The sequence below is a fragment of the Adiantum capillus-veneris genome, chromosome 10, assembly GCF_014529385.1.
Source record: "Adiantum capillus-veneris isolate H3 chromosome 10, ASM1452938v2, whole genome shotgun sequence".
Lineage (NCBI taxonomy): Eukaryota > Viridiplantae > Streptophyta > Polypodiopsida > Polypodiales > Pteridaceae > Adiantum > Adiantum capillus-veneris.
The window spans coordinates 104,432,051-104,452,449 of NC_140940.1; the positions used below are offsets into that span (position 1 = coordinate 104,432,051).

General features: G+C 34.4%; 1 protein-coding gene across 2 annotated transcripts in view; it reads left to right on the plus strand.

Moving 5' to 3' along the window:
* LOC147449393 (taxadiene 5-alpha-hydroxylase 1-like) overlaps positions 1 to 20,399 on the plus strand; it is a 118,376-nt gene that overhangs the window by 56,881 nt on the left and 41,096 nt on the right. The window contains exon 3 of one of the 2 annotated variants that reach the window (XM_086521833.1): positions 4,341 to 4,820. The exons of the other annotated variant lie outside the window; for it this stretch is intronic. Within the exon in view, the coding sequence (XP_086377959.1) occupies positions 4,341 to 4,649 (309 nt within the window). The 3' untranslated portion in view covers positions 4,650 to 4,820. Of the gene's footprint in view, positions 1 to 4,340; positions 4,821 to 20,399 lie in introns of those variants that run through there. 2 annotated transcript variants of the gene reach the window in all.

The following is a 20,399-nucleotide window of genomic DNA, read 5'->3' on the forward strand; positions in this document are numbered from 1 at the left end:
TTTTCTTGAAAATAGTGTTTTTCTATTGAGATAATTAGTTAAACTAATTATCTAAGGTTAAGATAATTATCACCCATTTCATAAAATATGTTTATCCTTTGTTAATTACCTCAAAGCTTTTTGGATTATTTTGCTATTTTCTGTTGAAAACAATATAATTCACCTGAGATAATTAGTTAAACTAATTATCTGAGGTTAAGATAATTATCACAAGTTTAGTAAAATGTGTTTTTTGTTTGATAGTTATCTCAAAGCATTTTGGATTAGTTTCTATTTTCCCCCTTTTATTTTTTCGCTTTTATTTTCCCTTGAAAATAATGTAATTCTATTGAGATAATAATTTTTCTTAAAAATAATGTAATTCTGTTGAGATAATTAGTTAAACTAATTATCTGAGATTAAGATAATTATCATGGGTTTCTTAAGATGTATTTTTTCTCTGATAATTATCTCAAAGCTTTTTGGATTAATTTGATCATTTTTATCTTTATTTTTCTCTTGAAAACAATGTAATACTGCTTAAATAATTATAAAAATTTCTCAAAAAACTAAAAGATAATTTTCCTAGCATAATGAAAGTCTAATATAGCTCTGATTATTATCTTATCTTAATCTAAATTTGATTAGTATAAATATCATTAATTTAAGATTAAAATGAGTAATTTTAGTCCTAATCTAATATAATAATTAATTAGCTTAATGTTCCTAAGCTTAATCTCAATAGTCATCAAAGAATTTTGAATTAGGAGAGAATTTTAGAGTATACATAAGTTTAATCTTCAATCAATTAAGAAAAATGTAAATAAGTTAAGATAGTTTTACTAATAAAAAAAGGTTAGTGCTAATTACCGTTGATTAACCAACTAGAGCTTTGCTCTCTAGTGATTTTTGCATAGAGGTCCCTCTAGATGAGAGATAATTTACCAAGGCTCTTGGGCTATTTCTGGCATGTTCTGGCACCTCAAACAATCTCCCAGCTTTCAACTAGTGCCACCTGCTGCTAATTTTGTCTCGGGCAGGTTCCACATAGCCCCACCAGCTTCGAGAATCGACTTCTACTAATTTCTCTGATTTTTAATGATTAAAATTGGAAATATCCGCAATTTCTAGAACCTTAGGATAAAAAAGTCTTTAGCAATGATAATTACTGAAACCATCCAATTTTACTTAACTAATTAAATTCTTGGTGTAACTTTTCAGAGCCCGTAACTTTTCCAGATTTTATCGAAATTTCATTCTGAAAAATTCTAACCATAGTAAAGCTCTGGTTATGAATCAAAAAATACCAATATCAGCCATAGTTGGAACATTCTACAGTGTTTTCTCAATAACCAAGTTAAATTTAGTAGGCTTTGTACAATTTCTAAGGTTTTAGAACTGAAAACCTTACACCCTCTAGGTTCAACTAAGTTATCTTCCCGAGCATAATAAATTGATGCAAATGATACACCAACTGGGACTTTGGAGGGAGTTTTGCATGTGTTGTCGATGAGTTTATTGTGGTTTTTGTGACAACAAACAATAGTTTATAAATAGCTCCCCGCCTCAAACTCAGGAGTAGGCAAGCTACTTTGCAGCTTGTTCAAAAGCCGCTCCATGGATTCCCAATCTTCTTTTCGTGGCTCTTTGCCAAAATTGCTAAATAATAGTTCATCATATTTCATAACATTCAAAAGCAATTGTTTCTCAGATGACTAATTTTGGAATGTATAGAGGGCTTGACGAATGAGAAGTACGGTAATTTTGCAGAAGATGATGACGAAAGAATTGAATCATTATGCACAAAAGAATGAAGAGCTTCAATCAAATTGTGAACTTTGTTTTGCAAGCTTGTTAGTCTTTGAGAAGACTCAGAAACTAACTTTTACAATTCAATCATTTGGCTTTCCAGCAAATGCAATTGAATAATATGATAATTACGTTGAAGCACTTCAGGTCTAGCTTTTGTCTAATCAAGCATTGTCACATAAGGAGCAATGAATATTTTAGTATCTAGAAAATTAAGAAATTATTTGTCTTTAATCATTCAAAACTAAATACAATATACAGAGGATGATATAGTAGTGTTGTCCATGAGTCTTTGACAATGTGTACAAAAGGTTTTTTCATTAGACTCAAAGGTTTCTAGATGCTGATAATCTTTTATCCTTGATGCGCTAGGTTTAGATAAAGACTTTTGCAAGAAGATGCAACTAGATTCTTTGAAGAAATCATGTATTTACAAGAGTCTAAGTTATCTATGCTAGCAACTCTATTTACTAATCCTGATTTTAGAGTAGGTTGTACTTCAAATGCCCAATTTTTTTTTGGCAATTTGACCTTTGACCAAGCAATTTGATCACATTTTAACACTTGTGAATAATCATCTGAATGCATAATTATTATTTTTCCTTTATGACTTTTTTTAATTTGGATGTTAGTTTACCTTTATAGATTGCTGGAAAACAAAAATTTGTTGTTCTTCCTCATACAAAAGAAGAAATTTCTACATTAGGGGTTAGATGCTTTAGGTTACATCCAGTTAATTTAATAGCAAGTGTTAAGGCTTCACCAAAATATGGTTCTTCAAGGGACAAATTATAATTAGGCCTTACTTGTAAGTAGATTGGACCATCTACAAGGTTACTTTCAATCCTGCCAAGGAATTGATCTTGGAAATTTCGATGTCTAGTATCTAGAATCATTATTAAACAAGAAATTTTCAATCCAACTCTAAAGAGAGCATTACCTCCTATATGTACACAACTAAGATGTACAAAATGATAGACCTTTTTAATGGCTTCCATTTTATCATGCTAGAGGATCTCAATAAGCCCATGCATTTGACTATCAGAGGGAATAGATGCTTTACCATCAATTATCAAGATAAAAAGTGGATGCTACAAGCTTAAATAAAACTTTATGCCGATATACTTGATCAAGTTTTAAATAGGGGATTTCCCATTGTGAAGATGGTTAGGCTTCTTCTACAACTACTAAAAAGTGTGCAAGAGACTTAGTCACCATAAATACTAATCTGCTTAAGAATGTCATCAAGATCTTACTTGAATCTGGGTCAACAGGTAGGAATATATTGCAAGACTTCATGTGGGAATCCCTATGAGAATTTATGAAAAAATTTATAGAGGATTTGTGTCTATGGCTATAATCTCATAGTGCCAGCAAGATGACCATTTGACCGTGCGACCCAACCTTGCCTTTGGTGTATAGTAGAGTAGGACAACAATGAGACAATTAAGTAGATTATACTAAAGAAATAGGCTTTGCAACTCATAGAATAACTTTGTTATTGAGTCTCATATATCAATGAATTTAGAGCTTGATTAAAACACTAATCAAGAACTAGGCTCTTAGTACCAAAATACGCACACAAGGGCAAGATGCAAGCGGAAGGTATGCATTATGGCTTGGAAAAGCAAAATGGTACTACAAAGAGTGTACAATGGATTTTTATAGAGATGTACTGTATACATATGTGTGTGTGTGTGTGTGTGTGTGTGTGTATTAAGCAACTAAATTGTACTATTCAGAAGAAGATACATGTAAACCTCAAAAAGTATTCCATCGTTGAGGTGAGGAATAACAAAGATTGAGAACTTTTTTTTGAGAAAACCAAACACTGAGCAAAACCCACATATTGAAGGAAGGAGAATTTGTAGTGTACTAGATTTATATGGAAATCCATGGAAAAATGTAGAAATTAACTTCCAATGAGTGGAGATGGAAAGATGTGAAAGTTTTTTGTAGTAGAATCCTTGTGAAAGTGAATTGTATGTACTATTATCTCAAACAGGATTACATCAAAAAGCTCTACCCAATTTAAGATGTGAAGGTATCTTAAATTGGTAAAAACAATAGTTTTTTTCAACATCTACCCATAAGAAAACTTGAAAAAAAAATCCTAACCTAAGGCTCTACTTGTCAACATATTGATTTAGATGCAACCTAAAGAGTAGCGACTCATTCATGGCTCACGAGAGACAGATGTCCTGAAACATCAATCTCTATGATGTTTTCTCACCAGATTATAAAACTACAAGATTCCATTCACATGTTTTTGTTGTATTTTGGCAAAAAAATATGCAAGTTTCTCAAGTGAAAGGGATCGTTTCATAGAATGTAAGTATGGGGCTTAATTTTAAATATCCTGCAAACAAACATGGCATAGATAATTTCCTTTAGGTGACCCCCCAAGAGTCTGCCACTACAAACATGCACGCACATAAATAATTAATTTCTTTTTTGTTCGTTTCATTATTTATGTGCGTGTGTGTGTGCGCACGCACGCGCACATACATAAAGCCTTTGAATGAATTAAGCCTTTTTTTAATTGTTTGTAGATTTTTTATACCATGGCTGCCACACATCAAAATGATGAATACTTCAAAAATCCAAGCAAATTTGATCCATCGAGGTTTGAGATTGGAAAACTTCAAAAGGAGAGACTACAACCCTTATCCTATGTGCCATTTGGAATTGGCCCCCATGCTTGCAAAGGAATTGATTTTGCAAGAATGAGCACGTCCCTCTATATTCATCATCTCATCATGGCAAAGCATAAGTGGACATCATTGGAACCCAATGAGAAAATTAGCTGCCTGCCTATGCTCACTTTAGCAAAGGGCTATCCTATTCTTGTATCTTCTTGATTACAATATTTCTAAGTATTTGTAGTTGGAGGTGGTAGCTTTATAAGAAAGATGGCTTACTTTAGCAAAGGGCTATCCTATTCTTGTATGTGCTTAATTTCAATTTTCTAGGTATTTGTAGTTGGAGGTGGCAACTTTATGAGAAAGATGGTCCATCTTAAATTACTTCAACTTATTGTATTTTTCCTATGCATTGATAACATTGATTTACACTCCTATAAATGACAATTTTTTTTTTTCAAAACTCACAATGGTGAGTAGATTATATCATCATAGCCAAAAAAATTACAGATTCTTGCCATGCTCGTGCAAAGCTATGACATCTGAGCAGACTAGGCTAATAGGGGAGCCACTCCACACCCAAGAGAGGGCCCATACCCTCAGTTATGTAATTTAGCCTTATGTTGTGTGCTTACACAAGTTCTCTTTAATACGATGAATAACTCATTATGGTTTCTTAATATTAGTTTTATTGGCATGCTATGTATTTCTCTATCAAAGTATTATATACATTGAGTTTTTAAGCCAGATGATGAGTGATAGATGGCTTATTTTGTTTGGAAGAAAGCCTTTTCAAATAGAATTTTTGATTGAAATACTTTTGAAATAAATTATTTTCTACTTGTTGTCCATCCTATTTTTTTTTTTTTAATTAGGACGGTCAATAAATAGCTACACTATGGTATGTTTGACTACTAGAATATGAAGAGGAGAAATATAAACTCTATCTTTTGGACTTTTATTGAATTTTCTTTAGCACGGTGAGAAGAATAACAATTAGCTAGATGGACAATTGAATCACGTAAGAGTAATGAATGTTTTTGCTACTTTTATGGATGCAACTGAAAAAGTACCCTCTATGCCATCTCATTTTCACAAAAAAAGGACCTCAATTTTATGGTAGAACATTAAAAGCATGATGCCTATCACTTAATTGATACTGTAGTAATGAATGAAACTATCATGAACCCTATGATAAGTGTTAGGATCTAAAGGGAACCCTATTCTTTCAAAAGACAGACATTCGCAAGGGTTTATTTTTATTTTACCCTTCACACTATAGTAGGACAATGTCGCAAGAGTTACAGTTCAATATATGTGCCTTAAAAACATGTTTGAAGGAGAATATAAGAAGGTACCATGTTTGGTGAACAATATAATAGAATCTCTAATTGCAAATAACCTTAATATGGGTGGAAACATTCACCACTTGTATTTTGGAAGTACATGAAGACTGAAGACTGAAGACTCAAAGAGATTCTTTTTGGAAATAATAATTTCTTGTTTCTAATGCTATAGCATGTCTATGTTTCTAATTTAGGTGGGCATATTTTTTTTAGCAATACTCACGCACTATGTGAATGATGCTGTATTTAAAAATAAAAAATAATTACAAGAAAATATCAGACATTTGGTAAAAACCTGGAAATTTACAAAGTGACTAGTAGTGTAAAGTCAATGAATTACAAGATCCATGAGTATCTAGGGTCTTTGGACAAGGCTTCAATTATAAAGATAGACCAAGTGAAAGCGTCTAAGTAAGCTAAATGGTTAGGCATGTTAAGTGTGATTGTGGGACACAAGGAAAAAAGTTGCAAGATTAGCCATGGATTGTGGAAAGTAGCTAGGAAACCAGGCCACACTTGGGGATTCTTATAAGCAGGAAAGTTCCAAGTGTGGAACAAGGATGCCAATGGGTAATGATCCAGTGGCGGCTCAAGGTCAAGGTCTCACAAATTGGTCTAGGAGTTTTAGAAGGGCAAGGACTTTTCCTATATAAGCAAAGGTTGAGTGGAGAGTTATGCACACTATGTTTGTTCTCTTTTCCATCTTCTCTTTCTCATTTCTATATGAGAGAATGGATTTTGTCATCACCATGAGAGTTTGTAAGTTCATCACCATTGTGAGACAAAGTGTGTCCCACAAAAAACCCTACTCTCATCAAACCAAGGCATCAATCCATAAAGGTGGGCTTCTTAGAGGAAAGCTCAGAAATCCAATACTTTACCACATAACTTTGGAATGTCCAGATAGGGTGCCACCACCACTTGGCCCCCTCACACAAGGAAAGTGGTATCCAAGCATCCAACAACTGGAACTCATCAAATAAAAAAACCCAACATTTGTAAAAGAGAGTAGGAGTAACTTCACAATTTAGTAGAATCAAAGAACCACCAACCAATCTAGACTTTAAAGGGAGACATTATCACTCGTGCACATGATGTTGCCATTGAAAATAGCATCTCCTACCATGAGACAAGATCTTCACCAATGAGTGCCCCAACTAAAGTGGAATTCCTTCCTTTTTCCTCTTTGGGAAAAGGAAAGAAGGGTAGCTCCTTTCGTGGCTCTGAAAACTAGGCTTCAACAAAGAAGAACATTGGCTACACGTCTAGCTTATGAGCCAGAATCTACATTTATGAGCCATTGATATTTTTTTGACCAACTTGTACATATATAGCCTCAAAGCTATGTACTTTGATAATTTTCAAGTCTATATGTGCAATTATGAGCCAAACAGATAGGGTCTAAGTGCTTTTTGTAAGGTATGATTAAGGCCGAAAAGGGTTAGTTGCATTCATGGTAGTGAGAGTTCATAATAATTATGAGCAAACAAATGAGAGAGAGAGAGAGCACTAAATGAAAATAGACCCGCTTGATTGATTAGGATGAAAAAGAGCCAAATACAAGCTAAGTAATATGGACTCATATAGGCTCAGAGTGGAAAGGTGGCATTTAATGCTAGAAAGTGATTTCCATCACATGTGGGAGAAGGTTCAAATATCATGTGGCTATAGTCAATAGCATGTGACTATAAAAAAACACATAATTAGGAAAATCTATGTAGTGGGATGTATGCATGCACATAAGGTGCATGGTTGGTATGCTTGGCTTTAGGGGTTGGTCATGCATTGACTGTAGGCTAAATGGCTTACCTCAACATATGCCCCTATAAGCTGAAGCTTACACAAAGTGCATGGATTTTAACCAAGTCTAATTGGGTTACTTAGGGTAACTGAATATGGTTCATAAGGTGGAATCTGATACAAGAGAGGGTAGGTCTTACCTCCAAACTTTGGGTTTTGGAAATCGTCTAAAACCCATTACAATACAGCCTCATAATAGACAGTGTTGACTTACCCTTTTTCTTCTTCTTCTTCCACTATGTGTAGTTTACCTTTGGAATCTCTAGGACTTTTTTGGTTAAAGCTGAATTTTGAGGCTCATTTTGGAATGCTTACCTCGAGCACCAAAAAGAAACTCCAAGGTTTTCCAAGCATGAAGAGCGGATGTAGCATCATCTATGTGATGGGGATGAATCCATCTTTTAGTGCCATGATGATGAATCCAAGCGCTTGCTCATCTTTGGCTTGTTGTTGAGCATTCAAGGTTCATGTCAAGGTTTCCCTCAAACTGGATGGCAGTTTTACAATGCTCCAAAGCTTTTTCTTCATAAGAACTCCTTTGACCTTTGTTTGCTAGGTGTGAAATCTGACACCATTGAACTTATCAATGTTTTTGGTGAATATTGTGTGTAGGGTGGTCTGGGGGTGGTCTTACCAAAGTAACTTGGCAGTGAGAAAAAATAAAGCACAAAATCATGCAAGATCAATCAAGGTGCCAGTGCTTGGTGCTTGTGTTAAATTATCAAGCAAGTCAAATGACAAGTAAAAGAAAACAAAACACACAACTATAATTCATTTCAATTATTGGTAATCATCGACGAGGGTAGTGGCCGTGTAGACTTTCCCAAAACCAATGATGGAGATGACTAGAATGGAGTCATACTAATTTAATCCTAAAAGAATTATGAATTGATTTAGTGCTTAGGAAGAGAGAGCACTAAATCTAGCTTAGGGATCTAATTAATGTAATTAGGAGATACTAATTACTTACAAGATCTAATACCACTTGTAAGGTTTGATTAAGGAAAAAAAGGGTTACTTAAATTTATGGTAGTGAGAGTTTCATAGTAATTAGGAGCAAAAAAATTAGAGAGAGATCACTCAATGAAAATAGACTCGCTTTATTGATTAGGATGCAGAAGAGCCAAATACAAGCTAAGCAATATGCCCTTATATAGGCTCAGAGTGGAAAGGTGGCATTTAATGCTAGAAAGTGATTTCCCGTATGGCTATAGTGAATAACATGTGACTATAAAGAAGCATATAATTAGGGAAATCCATGTAGTGGGATGTATGCATGCACATAAGGGTGAATGGTTAGTATGCTTAGATTTAGGGGTTGGGACTATAAGCTAAACATCTTACCCCAACACTTCCAAGTTGTATCAACCTAACTTTATCTACATGTGGGCTATGAGATCATTTATATTTGGCCACAGATCTTTGATTAAGGTATAAAAGGCAGTTTTTGTAAAAAATCCAAGTTTTGAATAATGAAGAGCATGTTGTTGTCTCTGAAATCTGTGTACTCTTCCTCTTTCTTCTAATGCTTCTCTCTCTCTCTCTCTCTCTCTCTCTCTCTCTCTCTCTCTCTCTCTCTCTCTCTCTCTCTCTCTCTCTCTCTCTCTCTCTCTCAAGTTTCTTGCGATGGTTTGATGAAATTTTTGTCGTTAAATCATCTTGATAATCAACACCTAACTCATCATTTAAACTTAAAAATTAAATTCTAGCTATAAGAGAAGTACTAGGGCATCAAATCTAGACCAAAATTGACCAGACCAAAATAGGCCTACTAATAATAAGTGAACTTTTTGTAAGTGGTCTAAGGGTGGATAGGAGAAGTACTAGGGCATCAAATCTAGAACAAAATTGACTAGGCCAAAATAGGCCTACTGATAATAAGAAAACTTTTTCGTAAGTGGTCTAAGGGTGGATATGAGACCCTAAGCATGTGCGGCTAAACCATATCTACTTGCCCTAGAAGTTTGGTGATGATTAGAGCTTGAAATCTTAGTGATTGTCATGATTTACTTGCCACCAATGTGAGGACTATATTTCTTTTTCTGATAGACAACTAGTTGTAGCAATTAAAGTAGAACAAATTGAGTGTGTTTTTCAAGAGACTGAAAACCTCTTATATCTAGCCATGTCAGCTTCATACCACAAATTGACAATTATGGTTGAGGTTCAAGCTATATCTACACAACAAAATAGGATGAGGCTTGACAGAACACCCACATTTGGTGCCATAAGTGGTCTAACTATGAAAAACCTTAGTATGTGGATAGCATTGTCCATTACTTCCTCTAGGTTTACATGGAGAAAAACATCATCTTTTAAAATTTTCATATTCAAGGAGTGTCGTCTTAAACTATGTAGAGGTGATTTAGGAGTGGTTGTACTTGCCAAGGACCTTGTAGGATTAGGTTAAGTTTTTTATGAGTGATTGATGAGTTGGACTTTGTTAGAGTCTAAAAGTTGACACTCACGTCAAAGAAAACAAGGGAAAAAATCAGTGTTTGTGAACACTTTCCACTACCCATGTTGTGTTTTGATTAGGAACAACGTAACTATTCACCAGGGTGGATTTTTGACCTATCTCACTCTCTAAAGGATCATCAAGGAGGTTTTTTGGTGGTCTTTAGAGTTTCAAGTTCTGAAATTCTTAGATAAGCTTGAAAAGCCAACTAACAGTGGGTTGAAGTAGAAAAAAATATTGTGGGACCTCAAGGGTTATTTTGGACTTGGTAGAATTAAGCTTAGAACCTACTAAATCTGGTTGGTATTGGTTCAATTGATTAGTTATTTCCTCTAAGAATTGTAAGTCTTTATGTACCTTAGATGAGGCCGAGTACTTGAAGATCAAGGATTTAGCAATAAAATTGCAGAGTGTCAACTGACGTTGGGGATCCATTGTAGCATAGCTCCAATGATCACCATATAAATTCCATTTTAGAGTGATGAGCTACCTAGCTACGAAATGGAAACACATGAGCTCTCAAGGTACTCTCAGCAAATGATACTGAGAACTCTAAATCCTTTGACACATTGCCTTTTATACCTAGGGTTAAAATGTGTGATTTCCGAGAGCAAAAGGCCTTCAAGGCTCCAAATTTATTGTATATGCTACCTAGGCACATTTACTGACATCTTCTTTATAGACTGGAACTCTTATTGAGCTCGTAGCACATCATAATTATTACAAAAGTTCTTCAAGGCTCCAGATTTATTTATATTTGCTACCTAGGAACACCTTACTCACATCTTCTTTACAACTTGAAACTCTTATTGAGCTCGTAGCACATCATAATCATTTTAAAGACTAAGAATAAATTGGGAAATTACAATACACGGTCTTATTGGAAAAATGTGTAACTCTGATCTTTATTGCTTCTTTATATACATCCTTAATGTGCATTAGTTAGGCTTGGGACTTTAGTAGAATCCTATTAATTGATGCAAGCCTAGTTAACTAAGAATAAATTGGGAAATTACAATACATGGTCTTATTGGAAAAATGTGTAACTCTGATCTTTATTGCTTCTTTGTATACATCCTTAACACTAGAATGGTAACCTAATAGGACATAAAAGTGTCCTTTCAGGGTTTTGGGAAAAAATTCCAAAACCATAGTAGATCCACTCATTTTGGAAAATCCTTTCATGAGCTTATAGTTCAATAACTACTACATATGGAAAAAATGAGAAACTTGTAATTTTTCTCATCTCTTGGTCACTACAAGCCTCCAAAGTTGATGGACCAATGTATTTTGCCCAAAACAGCAATTTCTTGCGATTGATTGCATATAAATAAGAGTGGAGATTTTTGTAGGACATGAGATAAAATGCCCCGTTAACTTCAATGGGTTGGTGACCAAAACATATGGTTGCTTTTACCTCACTTTTTTTTTTTGGGCAAAAAAAATAGGTACAAAAAAGTTGCATTTTTGCCATTCTGCTGACCTATAATCAAAGATTCTATAGTCACGCTCAATACAGATACCATAGATATGTTTTCTTAGTTCCCTTTGGGCCTTTGGATTCAAAAGGAGCCATGGAGCATGTCAAAAGGATAATGGATCTCTTACAATTGGAACCTTGGGGGCAATGATAAAGTGCTAAATACAACAAACATGAAAAAACTGGGTTTAGCATTATGACCTCTAGAAACCCATAGAAACTACTAAATATCTAGCTAAGTTTATAGTCTATGATTAGATATGGATACTACCTACAAAATACACACAATTGGCCTAAGAAACTAGCAATATTGAGAAAGTTATACTTGCTACTCTAAAATGTATCGTATTCTTCAGCAATCAAAAAACTCAACCATCATCATATACTATGCTATATAGCATATTAGGTCCCCCAAAACTCAAGGAAGATTAGCTTTATGTTATACATTACACTTACACAATCAAAATTGAATTTGGATATCAAGAAAGCCACCAAAAAAATCATAAAAGTGCTAATTTTGGCCAAAAAACAGGATTATGTAATGCTTGTAAATTGGTCATAACTTTCAATTTTAACACTTAGCTCTCCCTACAAGAATCAAAACATGTTGAGAACTATGAAGGCCTAACCTCTAGCCATCTAAACCTCACAAACATGAAGTTTAGAGTGGTATAGTTGCCAAAAATTGAAAAAAAGCCAAAAACAGGACCCGTTTTTTCACACAGTTTAGGTTCAAAAATGCTGTGCAAGAGTAAGGTTAATGGTGAGATCGATACTCAAAAAAAAATGCTAAGTTTTTTTTCAGCTCATAAGGCAACTTTGTGGATATATATCACCTCAAAATTCATTTTCATACTCTTCAAATAATTCGAGCAAAATGGTCACTTAACAGGACAAAAAAGTGTCCAAGGACATAAAAGTGTCCTGTTACCATTCTAGTGTTAATGTGCATTAGTTAGGCTTGGGACTTTAGTAGAATCCTATTAATTGATGCAAGCCTAGTTAACATCCCCCAGTTTTGATTTTAGTGTGCATAGGTGTGCACTGTGGAGGTTGGAAGGTTGTTGATTGGTTGTTGATGGGCTATATTGTCTTCATTGGTCAATGAATTTGTTGGTAAGGTTCATTTCATTGTAGCACCTTGAAGGTTCAAATTTATAAAGATCTCTGGTGTGAGTCGATGCTACTGTATTGGCAATTGTAGTAGTATAATGGCAAGATTTGCTCATTATTTATCAAAAGTATGTAAAAGAGAAGTAGAGAGATGAGAATCTAAATTAGGGTCTAATACTTGGATAATCAAAGGAAAAAATCCATTGAGAAAAAAGTGCCTCTGGAATAAGTGCATTATTGGAGTACTATATAAGCATGGGAAATATTAGCAAAGTACTGAAGATATTATTTGCCGATGTATAATGAAGAAGATGGTAGAAAATAATATAGTATCAATATGGAAATTTTTTTTTCTTGTTGTAGTCCACTCAACATGCATAGGTGGGAAAAAACCGAGTATCTAATGCATATGTCCAATGACATAACATTCTATATGCACACACAAAAATGCATTAAAAACAATATGCTATGAAAAAATTTTTACTAGACTGCTTGAGATAAACACTTCATTGACCTTCTCTTTCTTAAATGAGTACTTTGGTTGATATACCTTTGCTTTCCTAGGTTGCTCCATTGACTTTTTGGTTGATTTACTGAATGATGGAGACATTTTAGAACTTGAATCGCTTGAGGGAACAGATCCATCAAGGGTCTTTGATGTAGATACATATGCTATAACATCTTTTATGATAGTCATTGGAAGGTCCACTTTAGCTCTACCTTTGTCTGTAAGATATGGTGATGATTCTTGTGACACTTAGAACTTTGAATTTAGCATTAGCGGTACCTATAATAGTTGCTAACGAGAATAATTATAGCATTGTGTCTTCTTTGTAGGTCTTGTGTTTGTCTAACCATTGATGACCAAGGATGACATCTATATCATGTCTCTTGAAAGAATCGCTTGAAATTTTGCTTTCTCTTCATGCTTTTGGATAGGAGCATCCATTTTTTCTTGACTTTGTGACCATACGTAGGACTTCTTTGGTATCCTGCTTGCATGGAGTAATCTTGAGGATTCTCTATATTTTATCCAAAACCATATTGCACTTTGCATTTCTATCCAATAGAACGATGCATCTGACACTTTCTCCATTTGCATTGCTAAGTAACATGGCAATTGCGGTTGGTGGTTCTAATGAGGACACATGTTCTCCTTCTATCATGGTTCCATCTTGCTTCAACTGGTCTCTAGGGAAGGTGGTTTGAGAGTTTGTGTTCCTCTAGAACTTATATCTATTGACTTAGTTAGTAGTGATTGACAAACCTTCAAAGTTCTAGTTGCTTCCTCGTGTTCTAACGCCTCGATATGTGTCACCTCTTCTCTTGATGGATATTCCTTCTCAGTAGCTTTTGTGGTTGTTATATTTTGTGTTTGAACAACACTTGTTGCTACCTGGTCTGCTTCAAACTTATCTGAGTTTCTATTGGGTGGAGTTGAAGCATCCTCAATAAGTTCTACCTTGGCATCAATTTCCACCTATATTGTACTCACGGAATTTTGTTCCTCTTGCGTTGGTGACAACTCTGGATATCTTCATTCTTGGGTGTCTTTGAAGATGGCATATCTTTAGAACTATGTATCTCTAGAATTTTATGGACTAGTGTCATTCCCAAAACAATGTCATCGTGTACATCTTTTACTATCAGAACATGAAATTGAGCTTTCACAATCTAGGAATCTATTTGAGTGGTGGTGGAAATGATTTCCAAGAATTGTTCTTGTTTATTTCCATACATGCTAATGAAGTTTGGAGCATCATCTAGTTACAATTGGCCACATTTTTGCCACGCGCAAAAAGACATGAGATTCTTGTCTAGCTCAAAATCTAACTTTGCTTCTCTAGACACTTTATCTCCATTTTGACAAATGATGTTGCATTTGATCTTTTTGGGAGTTCCTTCTATATTGGTTGCTCTTTTTGTAGTTGTTTCACGTGGTTGAACTTTTTTGCAACTTCTTTGCTTTGATTGATTTGCTATAGTAGATGTTGGATCATATTGCACCTTTTGCTTGCAATTGTTATGCCTTATATGCTTGCATTTGGGTAGCTTTTCATCTTAGAAGATCCAATGTAATTTATGGTAGAATTTGTCTCTTTGAAGGTGATTTTGGTGTTGACTTTTTTGTAGTTTTTTGAGCTCTTTCTTTTGCCAATTTTGAGCTATCTAAAATCTATTCTGGCAACTTGAGGTTTTGTTGCAATTCAAAAAAATCTTTAACTTTAGACTTGCCATCTATAGGGTTTTGTATAAGGCCATGAATTTGTTGGTATTCATTATCATGTGCATCTCGATATGCATACGTGAACTTGGTTACATGCAATTGCTTGAACACTATTGGGCTAGTTAGACTTTGCCTTTGACTTTGACTTTAGAAGTCAACTAAAAACTTATTCCTTGATGATCTTCATACACGCATTTGCTAGCAAACCTGAAGGAATTTGTTTCAACTTGTAGCTTCCAACCACCATATACTCTAGTTATGGAATTTGCTTCAAAAAGGGGTTGGCTAGAAGATCTAGGGCTTCTAATTGATGTTGCAATTTCTAGTATAGATAAGAGCTAAACTTCATGGGGTTGTAGTTCCCGCCTTTCTAGGTGATCACAAACTAATGATTTCTCTTAGGGTAGGGCTTAAGCAAGTTTGGATTTTATTTGAACTTATTTTTTGGGCTTGTGAAGATATATTGTGTGTTGCTTTGTCAATTTGACATTTGCAAAACTTTTGCAAAATTTCATATGTGTCTCCCTGAAACATGACATGTTTTTCCGCGCTATAACATGTGGAAAAGATATAGGTTTTCCCAGGTTAGGCTATAAATCATGTTATCTTCCCCTTGATATTGTCTATCTTGTGGGTCTCCCATGACATGAGCTTCTATGGATTTAGAGCTTAAAGCATCATAGAATGTAAACTCTTGTCTATATCTACATCCTTCTTGGTCATAATATGTGCTCGTCATGTCATAACATTGAAGCTTGGATGATAGTTTGCTTTGGATAGATTTTTGGATTCACTCTTGTAATGTCATTCAACTCTAGTAAGGATTGAAAATAAAGGATATTTTCCTCATAGTAAACCATCCTTCTCGATCTAGCAAGGGCATAATTTTATGAGCTGGTATGTAGGCCTCTCCAATATTGCTCCGTTCTTTTGGTACAATTTTCTATCTTGATCTACATAATGTGCATAGGAATTATGTGTGCCATATAATGCTAGTAGCATTCATCTTTGAGGAATTGAAGAAACTAGTTTAGTCATTCTAAAAATTTGAGTCACGTGTTTCTCCCAATAAGATGGATGCTCATAGAAAAAATATTGGGGAGAAACAACCACATCAAACATCCTATTCATCTATTGATGAGCCATATGTATACCATCTGTGCTATGCTAAGGATCATAAAAGAGATTCTATTTAGTACGAGTATTGTTATTGATCACATACAATATAATCTAACTACCTTGTGCCTATTACTGATATCATATTTCCCTAGTAATTATAAGAAAATACTATATTCTCAATATCATATATGTCATTCTTCCTAGCAGCATACACATCATGCTAAGTAGCGTATGGGCAATGCTTCCTTGCATATATGAAATCTTGACTAGTCTACATTACATGCATAGTAGCATACACATGATGCTTGGTAGCATACACGCCATGATTAGTAGCATACATGTTATGGTAACTAGCATGTTATACTATGCTTGGTACCTTACATGCCATACTAGCTACCATATGGGCCATGCTAAGTAGCATGCATGCCATGCTTACTAGAAAACACACCATGATTAGTACCATAAATTCCATGGTCAGTAGCATATGGGCTATGCTAGCTAGCATGCACGCCCTGCAAAATAGCATATACACTATAGCTAGTAGCTTACATACCATGCTAACTAGAATATGGGCCATTCTTTCTCTCATACACGCCACGCCTAGTATCATACACTCCACAATAGATAGCATACAATCTATGCTAGCTAGAATACACTCCATATTATCTAGCTATTGTTCATGCTTGATAGCCTACACGCCATGCTAAGTAGCATATGGTCCATGATTTGTAGCATACATGGCATACTTGATAGCATGCACTCCATGATAACTAGCATATTGCTCATGCTTGATAGCCTACAACCCATGTTAGCTAGCATATGGGCCATGCTTCCTTGCATACACATGTATTCTTAGTAGCATACACTCCATGATAACTATCATATTGACTATGGTAGCTAGCATACACACTGTATACATGAAGGGCTAATATCCATGTTTATATAGCTAGTGGCATATCGTAAGGCATGTGCGGCTCTAATAGTTGGACTTGGTTATTTACAAATTGAGTTGTTTTGTAGATTCAAAGCCCTTCATCCGAAGTGAAAAATTTAGTTACACACTTTTGATTATTTAAACCTTTCTCTGTCAAGTGAAGGATATATATACATGTTTCTACGAATACCATGTGCATATGTCTTTCTTTAAAGATGCACTCAATCACATGTGTTCCCTGAATTTTGACCTCCGTGGTTGAATGTAGATGCAATTGTTAGATGTGTGTTGAAGATGGTTCCAATAATGTTTTCTACTCTATAGATTATATTTTCACTGGTGTCACCTAGATGTGGGAGTTATTGGTTTGTCCAAAGCGAGAGGGGGAGCCCTTCCATAGCAAAAAGTGCTTGATGGGGAAATGAAAAAATTTTGCAGTCAAGAAACTGATTTTTTGTCCTCTAAAGACAAGAAAGGAAGGGATTTCAATAACATTGAAGTGTTTGTATTTGTGGACAGTAAAGAAAAGTAAGGTAGCACAAAGAATAGGAAAGATCTTCTAAAAAAGGAAATACAGACATGAGATTTTCTTGCACTTTTTAAAGCTGAGCATCTTTATTACTCACAACTATGTTGCCTATTGGTAATCACAATAGTTAAAGAATGTATTCATAGCTTCTGTTATGATGTGGTTGTATCTACGATTTACTTTCCAGAGATCTTGTTATCACTATTACTATTTTTTGACATTTTATCAACTTTGTTTATCTCAAAAACCATTCAAAATAAGCAATGAAAATAAACTCTCCTTTACCTACTATTTTTAGAGTTAAGGTGAAAAGTAGCCACTTCTATTTCTAGGTGCATGCATGATGAGAGAAAGAAAACCTTAAAATTGCATCAGTGTGTGCACCACACTTTTTCAGTATGAATCATCCTATTGACTATGCATGAGAAAGACGAGCACTCCAAGAGCATCCTAAGCAGGTGACTTGTAGTTTTACTCCCCTTTCAAAGTCAATGGATCCATCAAAATTTCCATCAAAAAAAACTTGTAGAAGATACACTTTTGCCCTCTTTTACGCTAATTTTATCTCTTAATCATGGCATACACTCTTTTGATTGCATAGTTTATTCTCTATTATCTTTCATATTGTAATTTCTCATCCATGATATGAATAAAGAGACAAAAGGAAAATACTCAATCATATTTATTGAGGGAGATGTTTGGTACACAATATGGTGCCTTGTGTTTTGATTCTTGTTTATGTTTTTCTCTTTATATGTTGTGATTATTCAATCAATTGTTTTTTAAATTTATTTTGATTTAATGAATCAAAACAAACTACCAAGATCGTACAGGTACTCCTACTTCTCAACAGCTACATAGTCTTCTATGTATGCAAGTTAAGATTGGTGATGATGATTTAAAGTTATTACATAATGATGGGAGCACACATGATTTTATTTCTACACGAGTTGCACAAAAGTTGAAATTTCATACAATTCCCATGAATTATGAAGTAAAAGAATCTTTCCAAGGTACCAAAATAAATTTTGTGTATATGGTAAAAGATTTTCAATACCAATTAAGAGACTTCTTTGAATCACAAGATTTCTTAGTAGCACCATTGCAAAACAAAGATTTAATTTTGGGTATGCTTTGGAGACATCATTTTAATCCAAAGATTGACTATGATAAGTATACACTCATCGTTACACATAATGAAAATTCTTTCACATTACAAGATAACCAAAAGCTAGAACTAGAACCTCTTCTTAGTCATACTTAGGAAAAAAGGTTCGCTCAAAAAGATAAAAAATAATTTTTGGTTTAGATTAATGAAATTGAAACACACAAACACCAATTGGCTCCTTCTCAAGTAGATTTTTTGATGAAATATAAAGAAATTTTGTTAAAGATTTACCTTTAGGATTACCTTCTTGTAGAGTGGAAGATCACACAACAGAGCTGATTCCAAGGAGTGGAGCACCTTGCTGAGCATGATATCATCAATATCATATTGAACAAAGAGAAGTTCAACATAAAATTGAGGGATTATTAAATAGTGGTTTAGTTAAGCCAAGTAGCTCACCTTTTGGTACATCAGCTCTCTTAGGTAAAAAAGAAACATAATACTTATCGTTTGTGCATTGACTACAGAGCACCTAATAAAATCACGATAAAAAATCCTTTTCCTATTCCTCTTGTTGATGACTAACTTGATAATTTAAGTGGCGCATCCATTTTCTGTAAGACAAATCTTAACTTTGAATATCACCAAGTGTGTATTATGGAAAGCGATGTTCATAAAACTGCATTTAGAACACAAATTGGTAATTATGAATTCCTTGTAATGCCTTTTGGTTTAACGAATGCTCTTGCTACATTTTCACGCATAAAAAATGCATCTTTTTGAAGCATCAATATTGTGTTGTGGTATTCTTTGATGACACTTGGGTTTTCAGTAAGAATAAAAAAGACCATTATGCACATTTGGGTTTGGTTTTTAAACTTTTGCATGGAACTTGAATCTTGAGGAAAGCTTATTCTTCAACACTAAGATTAAATATATGAGTTACATTCTCTCTGGCAAAAGAATCTCTGTGGATCCTAAGATGTGTTAATGCAAGATAATCATCCCATTGCATATGAAAGTAGAAATTTAAAGCACAATGAGCTCAATTATAGCACTTATGACAAAGAATTTCTAGCTATTGTGCATGCTTTGAAATTGTGGAAACATTACTTGATGGAAGGATTTTATCTTTGGATTGCCCAAGTCTATCCATGGGAATACATGAATATGGACAATAGTCGACATGTTTAGCAAACAAGGATATTTTATACCTGTCAAAAAGACTATTAACACTAGGTTGGTAATGGGACGCTTTTATGTCCTGTGAAGTGACCAGTTTCCTTGAATTATGTCAAGAGTTTCAAAATGGATTTTGAGGCGCTATCTGTCTAGAAAGTTGTCTCATGAGTTGAAAAAAACTCGACATTTTTTTGGAATATCAATTTCATCTTTAACCTTGTCCTTGCCCAACATTTCACAACCTAAACTGTGTGAAAAAACGGGTCCTGTTTTTGGCTTTTTTCAACTTTTTGCAACTATACCACTCTAAAATTCATGTTTGTGAGGTCTATAATGCTAAAGAACTATCTTTAGTAGTCCTCAACATGTCCTGATGCTTCTAGGGAGAAATAAATGTTAAAGTTGTAAGTTATGACCAAATTACAAAAATTGTCAAATCTTGTTTTTTAGCCAATTTTAGCTCTTCTATGATTTTTTTGGTGGCTTTCATGATATCCAAATGCAGTTTTGATTTTCTATGTCGCATATTGTAACATAAAGCTAATATTCCTTGAGTTTTGGGACACCTAATACCCTATTTTGCATAGTAGACAACGATGGTTGATTTTTTCAATTATAGAAGAAAACGAAACATTCTAGTATATCAAGTATAGCTTTTTCAATATTGTTAGTT